General features: G+C 39.0%; 1 protein-coding gene across 1 annotated transcript; it reads right to left on the bottom strand.

The window, feature by feature from the left end:
* Nucleotides 1-3,402: 3,402 nt before the first annotated feature.
* Nucleotides 3,403-10,676, bottom strand: LOC124129909 (tubulin--tyrosine ligase-like). The gene is made up of 8 exons (XM_046493262.2): nt 10,374-10,676; nt 8,068-8,146; nt 7,391-7,614; nt 6,552-6,684; nt 5,489-5,689; nt 5,071-5,164; nt 4,150-4,268; nt 3,403-3,774 (listed from the first exon to the last, which is right to left on the bottom strand). The coding sequence occupies exons 1-8, from the start codon at nt 10,546-10,548 to the stop codon at nt 3,666-3,668; spliced, it is 1,134 nt and encodes a 377-aa protein (XP_046349218.2). The 5' UTR covers nt 10,549-10,676; the 3' UTR covers nt 3,403-3,665.
* Between the last annotated feature and the right edge of the window lie 444 nt (nt 10,677-11,120).

Genomic DNA, 11,120 nt, shown 5'->3' with positions numbered 1-11,120 from the left:
AATTTTAGCCAGACCACAGGACTGGCTAGCTGAAATACTTGCCAGCCCTGACCAAAACCTGCCTGCCCACTATAATCATATGTTTCTCAGGATAATTTAATTAAAAATATGAAAACTGATTGCTTGTAGCATAAGCGCATCGCTAAATGTTAGGTTGTCTAAACGCTAACGGGGTTTCTTTTTGGTTACATTTTATCATTCATCTTTATATTTGAATTAATGCTTATCATCGGGAAATATTTAGAATATTTTCACCTATGAAATATACCCCGACCGTCGGGCAGGGGGATTTGAAAATCTTGCAGCCCGAGTTGAAATCAACCTGTCTCGGACAGTCGGGCAGGCAGGTATTTCGAACGCTGTTACTATAGACTAATGATTAAAGTCATGTCAAGTTCAATCCTCACTGTAATATTGGCAAAGGTGGCCTGACACCAAGTATCTCAATGTTTTTTAGACCAGGTCAGGTAGGTAAATTCCACATAATGAAACTTTCTAATTTAATTCTGAGGAGGTTTAGTCACTTAACTAGTAGACATTGTTGAATATGTGTAGGGGCCCTGCATGCTTACTTTGCATGTTATGGTTGGTCTTATAAATATTGATTCAAAGCATTTTGACTTGTAACAATGTTAATGTGAACATAAACAAGATACCTTGATGCAAGACATCAACGACGCCCAAAACACAGGTCTTGTGGCACACTACGATTGTGTGGTATCAGCATATTTTGATGTCTCACACACAGCTTAACTAGATAGTCACATGATAGGCATAGGCCTATAAAGTTGAGCAAACTAGTAAAACACTGCAATCAGCGCTGGATTAACAAATCACGTGAATGAGAGGGATTTTGGTTTTATGTGGCTTTTAGCAATATTCCAGCAATGTCATGGTGGGGAACACCAGAAATAGCTTCCACACATTGTATCCAGGTCTTGGCGTGACAAGCGAACGCTCTAACCACAAGGCTACCTGACCGCCCATCTGAATCAAGTCTCTCCCTTGTTATTATTGGGAAATGTCACAAAATACTGGAATTCAAGTAGTGTATAAATATCTTTTATTAATAGATTTAATGTATACAACACTTTTCCCATTAAACCAAAAGATAAAAAACACAATAAATTAACAAATGTATTCCCTAAAACAATAGCAAGAATCAACAGTGGGCGGTTAACATGGTTACAGGTATTTCTTAGACACTTTAGTGTCAATCTAACACATTTACATACACATTTTACATACAACTCCAAGACATACATGTATAGTGCAGATGATTGTTTTACTTTGGCTGAAAAAAATAATAGTCTTGGTTCTCAGGCACCACCCGCATCATCATAAAGCCACATGTTTCTTTCTTATTCCATTTTCAAACAAATATAAAAATCTAAATACTTAAAAACAATCCCATCCAATATAGCACACAGTTACTTCCTTTCGCATGTACACTGCTTTACTGCACATCTTGTGTTATGGTCATGGTGGCAATAGGAGTTTGTATGCTTGTTTATGTAGGGAGGCCCTTTCCCAGGTTGATGGTACACAACTGTCTATTTGGTTACTAGTTTGAACAAGAAAAATAAAGAACACCACCCACCCGCACTATATTTTCGAAAGTCATTGCCTGAGAACTAATTTTTTATTTCTTTTACGCCTTATGGAGACATTGTATTTAACATTTTTAATAAGAACACGTTGAATTTTTTTCCTTCAAATTACAACTTTTGGTGAGTGTAAGGACCCTGATAGGGATTCAGGATTAGAAAATGTCCCCAACAATCTATGCTTGTCATAACAGGTGACTAAATACATGAGGCGGTCACTCACTAACATGGTTGATCCCTTGTCATCTTACCTGAATGGAATGAGACAGTGCTCATAATAATAATCACCGGTTTGTCTGGTCAAGGCTGCTGTAATATTGCAGAGTGTGGCGTTAAAACAACAAACTGTAAGGACTGAACATGTCCGACTGCTTGGTCATGTCATACGAATAGTACTGGATAGCAGCTTGAAACGAAACATGCAAGTTGTTCTCACAGGTTTGTAACAGTATGAAGTATTGTCATATCCCTATTACTTGCTGAGTGGTGTGCTAGGTATCTGCATCAACAAGCATATCAACTGTTAAAGATATTAGATATAGAGAATTTCACCCTCGTGTTTTATTATATCAAAAGTGGAAAGAAAAAGTCCGAGGCTTGCTGAGGATCTTTTCCACTTTTATCAATGAGTGTTGATACATTTGATATCAAAAGACACGAGGTGAGATTTTATTTAGCATCCAACATCATTTGTCCAACTTTTTCAGTTTGTAGACAGTAATAAGCAGTTTCTTAAGTGTAAAAAGTACTGCTTACAGCTTCAGTAGCAGAGCTATTAGTGATGTCATTTGATTGTGACGTCATGGTAACCAATGATGTCACAATGGTCTCCAAAGCACTGTGATGCAATTTAATTGCAGCGATATCTACAATGTAGATATTGCTTGATCTCACCCAAGCAATATCTCCTGTTGGAGCCAGTTTTGGATGATAAAATATTTTAAATAATTTAGAAAAATGTGAAAACCAACAATATTGTTTGATACTTGTGACCATGTCTGTTTCTTGTCATCTTAGACCCATGATTGCAATACTTTAGTCAGGACCACAGCTAAGGCACTGTAGATGTGAGCGAGTTCGTTTTGCACAGTATTCCTGTTATATCATGGCATGTCAGCTTAATGTGGGAAGAAAGCCAAAAGTGATGCAGGTCTCAAATGTTGAAAACCTTTGTGAAACCCATGAGCCCGGGTAAGGTTCTGACAAACCTAGAAAAATAATCCGGGTGAACTGGGAATCGAACCCACGATCAATTGCAGCGCCTTTGACAGCTGAGCCATCCGTGGCCCCCTTAGTCCAAGCCTTCAGGGAGTCGGCATCCATTACTTTTGGGGATTCTCATCAACTCAATTTCACAATTATCATTAATAATAATATGGGCAATCTATCCGCTCTATCAGAGGGCAATTCAGGCGGATACTATTCCCCCTGCAAGTAATTTAACATTCATCTCTTTTTTGTTTTTTCATCATTCGTCTACTCTGCCAGGTACTCCTGGCGCTCGGGAGCAAGTCTTGGGGTGCGCGACTCCTACTTGTATTACTTGGCAGAGGTACAGCCCGCCGATCGGGTATATTTCTTCACCGTCCATTGTTCGTATACTCAGCCAAGTCTCAGTACGCTCAAACAGTATGGAGTGCGCTACTCCGATATTAGAGACTTGGCTGAAGTTAGTCTTCCATGTACTATGTTTATGTGTCATGTATATATGTATATACCGAGAATCCCCATATGCCAAAAATTTAATAAATGTTGTTCTTTTATATGTTGTCGTGTTGTTATTGACATTATAAACCATTCACTGTTCCTGGCCATCACAATCCCATGCTTGCAATGCCTCTCAGAAGACAGACTGATGCACCAAATATTATTTGTTTGTATTATCCTTGCTCCTAAACACGGTTTTGAATATTGATGAAATAGTATTAAATTTAGTACTATTCCAAAGCAAAACCAGATCAGAGAGCTGAGAGACAGCTTGATTTGTTCACAAAGTTTCATTCACATCAACACATGTGGGTACAACAGCAAAGCAGTGAAGAAGGAGGATGGCAGTCCTCAGATTTGATCGAAGAGATTAGGTCCATGCTGCACTCTCCCATACGGAACAAACACAGGATCAATGGCTGTCTCCACAAGGCTCTGTACCAGGCCAGACAACAGCTTCCTGAAATATACCACCATATATATACTAGACTTGCTACCAGGCCAGACAACAGCTTCCTGAAATATATCACCATGTATATATTCTAGACTTGGTACTAGGTCATACAACAGCTTCAACCAGTGTACACTCCAAAACTAACCAGGTTAGGAAGTGTATATTTTCCAATTTACCAAACAGTGAACACATCAAAACTAGCCAATAAGTGTACACCACCTACCTCACCTATTACCTAACTAGCCAATCAACATACACCACCTACCTAGCCAATCAGTGTATGCCACCTACCAAACCTATCACCTAACTAACCAATCAGTGTACACCACCTACCTAACCTATCACCTAACAAGCCAATCAACATACGCTCCTATCACTCACTGTGCACAGGCCGGTGCCCCATTCACTTCCAGCAGCCACACCTTGAGGTCACTGTCCACCATGAAGTCGAAGCCGAGCAACTGGAAGCTCCAGTAGTCAAGCCCTGTGGTGTTCAGACTCTGTGCAGTTATAACACATAAACCATAAATGTCCACCCAATTGATATTTATGATGACTGTAAAATCATTTAAGAATCAGTGATAAAAGGACTGTTATTCCTCACTCTTGAAGAGATCCCCCGTTTAATAACAATACATATGATATTTTTTAAAACAGTAAATATTTATTGTTGATGCCTTGAAGACTCTCCATGGTCTGGAGCCTACTGAAATATGACAGCTCAAAAAATTTTACAATGCTGACCATTCTCATTAAAATCAGATCTTTGTTCTCGCTTCCGCTAAACAAAGATCTGAGGACATCCCATCACGGGTCACGTCAGACCGACCTTGCGCGAACCTTGACCGACCAATGGAATGACCAATCAGAAGGCAGCTTTCTCATGCTTTACGGCACAAATTTCAAATTGGCGACTACGCTTCGAAACATATTTTGACAAATTCTCGATTACAAATTTGAAACCCGAACAAAAAATCATTCTTGAATGGCTAATAGATGTTCTAGATTGTAAGGATTCAGTCGTTAAACCCGTAACTATCGTTCGGAATACACCATGTTAAAGTTTTCAAGATTGTATGAGTAGAAATCACATTCCGACTGTCACTTTCATAACCTGGTAAGCGACGTACTGATTGGTCGGATGAAAGGTCGTTCTGACGTGATCCCTAATGGGATGTCCTCAGATCTTTGTTTAGCGGCAGCGAGAACTAAGGTCTGATTTTAATGAGATTGCAATGCTGACCATATGTCTGAAAGTGTTTAATACACAGTACGGCAATGTTTAATGTATGTAGTACTCACACTCTGGACAATACCCAGACAGCTCTTGATGATGGAGCGGATCTGTGGCAGGATGGCAGTGTCAAGGCCAACTCCATAATTGTCCTGGAGGAAGCTAAGATACAACACAGTTCAATACTTTGTTAGGGATTAATACATTTGACAAAACTAGTTTTCTTTTGTGCAGAGTTACGTCCCTTTGCTATGCCAGGATTTGTATCCAAAATTAGTCCTGATGATTATCCTTACTGGTAGTCTATCAGCACCATAATTGTGGGCTTTACCAAAGTGGTTGACTTCTCTGACCTATTTCCCTGTGAGTGTGACTCCCACATTAAGCTGAAATGCTGTGACATAAATGAAATAGTTTGACTAACTCACTCATTGTTCAAAGCAGCATTACTCACCAAATACAAAAGACCTAAGACTCGCATCATACCTGTCAAACTCGTCATAAAACATTTCATTCCCAATTTCGTATTTGCCAAAGTTTTCTGACAACTCCTGTTGCAGTGAGTGATTAGTGAGGTGAGCTGTGAGATGGTCCAGTCTGTCTGGGGCGTACTCCTCTGACGCCGTGCGCAGTACACCTTCTCTGTACAGGTAGATGGTGTATGTTGCGTCAAGCAGCACCCAGCACCTGCAGCAACATGTATTGATAGTGTAATCCCTGAAATGTAGCATGGAGTTCTGACGATCATACTGTATAGCCCTCACTATTTGAAGGTTCATACTCCAAACAACTCACACAAAGTTGAAGCATGAAATACTCATACCCCCCCTAATATGACATGTCCGGTTGTGTACGGTTTTCAAGATCTGATCCGGAAACAAGCACTATCTTCATTTTCAGTCTAAGTCAAAGTTGTTGCTATGGAAACTCGAAAAAAGTTCTATTTAAAATCCCAAACTACCAAAAGGCACCAGTTTACCACTATCTATGTGCCAAGTTTGGTGAAGAAATATTGTACGGTTTTCAAGATCTGATCCGTAAAGGAGCACTACCACCATTTTCAGACTAAGTCAAAGTCGTTGCCATGGAAACTCGAAAAAATTTTTTTTTTAAATCCCAAACTATCAAAAGGCACCAGTTCACCACTAGACCTATCTATGTGCCAAGTTTGGTAAAGATGTCTCTCATGGGTTTTTTAATCTGCTCCAGAAACAAAACATGATGGACGGTCGGACAGCACCCATTCCTATATCCCCCTTCCACTTCGTGGTGGGGGATAAAAATCTGCAGGCATTGTTACTATCCAATTTTAGTCACCCCCACCACCACCTTCACACAACATTCCTCTCCTAAGCTTGTAATAAGAGGCACCTTAATTGATCTGGTGGTCAGGCTCAGTGGTGCGCTGCGTGTCATCGTACCCCAAAAGTGGGGGCGGTTCTCATAATATGAACATCAATCACTGGTTTGTCTGGTTCAGACATGATTATTCCCAGGGAGACGTCGTAAAGTGCAATATAGCTGAGTGTGGCGTTGAACAACAACCAACCTGATGTCAAACTTGCGTCCGCCAGACAGCAGCAGCGGTGAGTCAATATACTGCTGTATAACATAGGCTTTCTTCTGACTGTCCACCATCTGGACCAGGCTCTCTACATCACTGGAGATCCGGATACCATCTCCTGGGACAGATGGAGGTGTGAGAGAGTTGGGTTGGAGCAGTATTTCAATTATCTCACAGCATGTCGGCTTGATAACGCGTACCTCCTCACACAGGTATTGTGTTCACAGACCATGGATCATACATGGTAAAAGTGGTAACCCACAAGGAAATGTACGTACGCCACACACAAAATTACTTGTTTGTTAGGCAACATGGACCAAACAGATAACGGTCAGAGTGATGGAGTGAGTGAGTATGGTTTTACGCCGCTTTCTCAATATGCCAGCAATATCACGTCCGGTAACACCAGAAAGGGCTTCTCACATTGTACCCATGTCGGGAATCGAACCCAGGTCTTCGGCATGAGGAGCGAACACTTCAACCACAAGGCTACCCCACTGCCCCAATAACGATCGGAAGGTAGGGTTGTCTTTTTTACTTTAATATTTTGTTCATGTTAAATACAGATGATTTATTTTGGACTGTTGTTAGTTGCAATATTTCACGAATTTGGAGGTCAAAATAGCAACAGCAACAATGATACATTATGTGGAAACATCTGATTTATTTATAAATGTTAAATATGAATTTCTTGCTGTGATAAGCATTGATAAAAACATTTGGGTCACACAGTCAGTTGGGCTACCTGAAACACACATGATTTTTTCACTGTACTCTGTTAAGCTGGAACCCGGACATAGTCGGCCTACAAGAAACACCCTAACCTTTAGCTCCACTGGAGCTCTTTGCAATCCATGTCACACGTGGCTTCCCCTCGGCAAATTTCTTCAGTTGGTCTCGCTCGTCACTCCGTGATCGTCTCCGGCGTACAAGGGTTTCATCACCAATGACCTTCACCTCCTCGTCGCATGGAGGGTAGATGACAAATGATGTCGTCATCCACTCAAACATCCGCAGTTTCTTCTTTTCGCAGTAGTCTTTTAGTGTTCTGGTGAAACAATTAGGACTACTGAATCTAAATGGCAGGAGCAAGTTGTTGTTTTATGCCTTAGTCGGCAATATTCCAACCACATCACAGCCAAGTTTAAAGGCATAACAGTGGTTGATAGCATGAGCAACAATCCTCACTGTCCACCACCCCTACCTCCCCTGACATAAAATGGAGGTGGCCAAAATTAAGAACAGATATGACCATAGGGATGACAGATCAAATTTAAAGAAGCATTAAATAGTTAAATTAATAATATTAGTAATATTTTAGGGCATCAGGTTGAAATTAAAAATATCTCATATGTATATTATTACTATGTCCATTTTGAATAAAACAACAACAAAATAGACCAAAGGCTGACAAATTGTGCCAGCAATGAAAGTTCTTTTTTCATGATCATGATGACAATTGTGGTATTATGATGATGATAATGTAATCTCAATACTTTACCTGACCAAAGATGCTTTTCGACAGATGATATCTGAGCCTCTGTAATAGTTCACAACTTGAGTAATACCTCGTATCTGACCTGTTGAGAACCAAGATATCTGGTGAAGCACATTCATGGTATTCAATTGATCTATCCCTTACTAAGCCCAAAAGTTATACATTGTCGAACCCCAGGGTATATATTACAATGAGTACTGTACTTCTGAACAGCCGCAGCCCGTGGAAATCATACCCAAACAATCATCACCCATGATTGAGGGAGGTGTATTAAAAAAAGAAGGGGCATTCATAACCAGTAATATTTTCCCAGCAACATGTCCTTTATGTCCTACAATAACAATTGTTTGCAAACTGTCATGGTTTACACCTTCAAGCTCATCTTTATTGGATTTATGGTAAAAAGGAGAAATGTTGTTAAGACGCATTCATCACCTATAGCATAAATCTTATTATCTGAAAAAAACAACCCAACTTATTACCTGTAAGTTGATTCAAAGAAGTATCTATGTACGTACATTGTATTTGATTGATTTTAATGAGTTAACAAACTTCAGTCCACCCTGGTTATAATGTCATGTTTTTCTCAGAACGGATTTCCGCAGTACAAAGGTCCCTGGTTATAATGCCAATGCCAATGTTTTTCAGAACAAACATTCCAATTCCTTGGTTCTGATGCTATTTTTTATAATTTTGACAAAAAATTGGTAATGAAGAAAATTATTTGGAGATCATTTCCTCTTCAAAATCAACAAACTAAGTGCATTGATCGCAGTTGTTTTCACAGCTAATCCTCACACAGAGAATCATTCACTTTCATTAAAATAACAAACAAATTAGTTTGATAATATCCTTGTATTGCCCCCATCTAATCTCTGAGCAATCACTTGTTACATGTTAAGATTCATTTCCTGCCACCAACAATAACAAACCACTGACGGCCCCCTGATGCTGGTATCATCCAATCGTTCAAGTCTCAATATCATAACCTCCAGCTTAATCATCTGATAGACGATCAGGTTATAATGCCACTCTTGGTGTAATGCTGGATGAAAAGTGGCATTATAAGCAGGGAGGACTGTAGTTTTATTACCTGCATTTTTCTCATGATAGGTTAGCAATGTTTAGGAATAGATTCTTACACTTTGTCATACATGCAGGAGATACAGTAAGTAAATGTTGTACAACCCCAAAGTTATCACGTTCCAGCTATATAATGGCATATGAAAACAATATAGTCTGGGCCAGACCACTGTGGGTTTATGTTGAAACACAGTCTCCCGGGTCACACAGTTTAGCCACATACACTCCCCACAAATCAGGAAGCATGGGGTACTGAAGACTTATCTTATGATGATTATTAATAAAATAGTTAGTATCTCCTGTATACTCTCCTTGCTTGCCAACAGTGTAAGAATTTGTACAAAAGTCAAAAGTCTCTTTGCTTAACAATGGCATAAGGATCTATACCGAAATGTTGCCTTTACAGTAAATAAGGAAGTTAACTTCTAAGTAATGCCTGTCAAACAATTGTACAAAAGTGTCCTCATTAAAAAGTCCATATAACATGTGTCTAGTACAAAGTTCAAAAATTCCAACAAACAGCTGACTTAAATTGGTTAAATTACCGTATTCAACGTAATAAGCGCCTAGGGCTCTCTCAAAATTTGAAATAGGGGGCTCTTATTAGAATATAATTTTGGTGAGAAAAAAAACAGAGTTGAAAGATTGTAAATTTCGTAGTTTATGCTGACAGCCTGAAATGATACAAAAGAAAAGTATGTGCGTATCATACATGACAGACATATTTTCAAGAATTTATTTGCCCATAATTAAGAGTGCATATAACACATGAGTGTGTATTATACGCGAATAAATAAGTCTTGTGTACTTTGATCAATCGGAAGGGGTGCTAATTGAGATTGTTCACTAGACAATATATTAGCAAATATTGCCGTGGGCGCTTATAAGAGCGGGGCACTTATTACGTCGAATAAGGTAATATTATCTCTGAATCCACATTTTAACCCTTGACATACAAGTCATTTTGAAAAGTCTGTATATTTCTGTTGTGAATGCAAATGTGTATTTCAAAATCATACAAAGTTATGAATTTGGGTTGAAATAGAATAATAATAAAATGTAAACTACCTACGTACTTTCTTCAAACGTGTTCTCTAACTTGTCCATCGAACGAGAATTGTGAATTACCTACCATCCCTAAAACATATTCACAAATACATAATAATGATTGGTATCCATCTGATCCAGCAATGCAGATGTTTACAGTACACTTCCCATATAATTACCAAGTTTGCTGTAGGGTAACTTGTTCCTGTCACCCAACATCAAATTGAACCTGGTCGAATCCTTCGCCACTTTCTTCCATGATTTATCTTCCCTTCTTTGCAGGTATTTTGCTACGGCTGCGTATACGCTGCTTTCAAGATCACGTTGTACAAATAAGTATGTAAGGTCTGCCATTTAGGAGCAACTACATAATGAAAGTGTCACCGATCACTGAACAGCTAAATCATATTGAGATATGCACACTACGTACATGGAACTAGGACAGGTGCGTGCTTAGAAACCAAGGGAGATAACTCTTTAGATATAAATTGCATACCACTAAAAATAACATTTTCCAAAAAATAAAACAAATTAGTTCGAATACTACGGGGGACTGCACGTTATTATGGACTGATCTAGATTACGGATTTTCCAAATTTTAATTGAGTAACACTGAACAGAAACTTAAGCCCAGGGCTTAAAAAACGAAAAAGGACAAAAACGTGAAGAATATGAAGAATATGAAGAATATGAAGAATGAATCTCCCAAGCTTAATGAAAACAATACACATAAATGAAATGAGAGAGCAACACTTTAAAATAAAGGATTTTCTTTTTTAAATTTAAAATTATGAGTCAAGAACACGTTCAAACATGAAATGACAGCAGTCAAAAGAGTAACAACCAACATCATTTTTATTTTGTGTATCTGTCATATGCGTCTAGTTTGTCACACTGAGGATGCAGGATGTCACCTACGTTGGGGG

Source organism: Haliotis rufescens, unplaced genomic scaffold, assembly GCF_023055435.1.
Source record: "Haliotis rufescens isolate VD_foot unplaced genomic scaffold, xgHalRufe1.0.p SCAF_3, whole genome shotgun sequence".
NCBI lineage: Eukaryota > Metazoa > Mollusca > Gastropoda > Lepetellida > Haliotidae > Haliotis > Haliotis rufescens.
Note: the sequence above shows the minus strand (reverse complement) of the source record. Positions and strands in the feature narration are given on the sequence as shown.

Excerpts from the sequence above, each read along its gene's own strand:
- LOC124129909 (XM_046493262.2), bottom strand. The coding sequence starts at position 10,548 with ATGGCAGACCTTACATACTTATTTGTACAACGTGATCTTGAAAGCAGC. Across the intron at positions 5,690-6,551 it reads GGACGCAAGTTTGACATCAG|GTGCTGGGTGCTGCTTGACG; the intron begins GTTGGTTGTTGT and ends ATGTTGCTGCAG. Across the intron at positions 3,775-4,149 it reads GGGGCACCGGCCTGTGCACA|GAAGCTGTTGTCTGGCCTGG; the intron begins GTGAGTGATAGG and ends GGTATATTTCAG.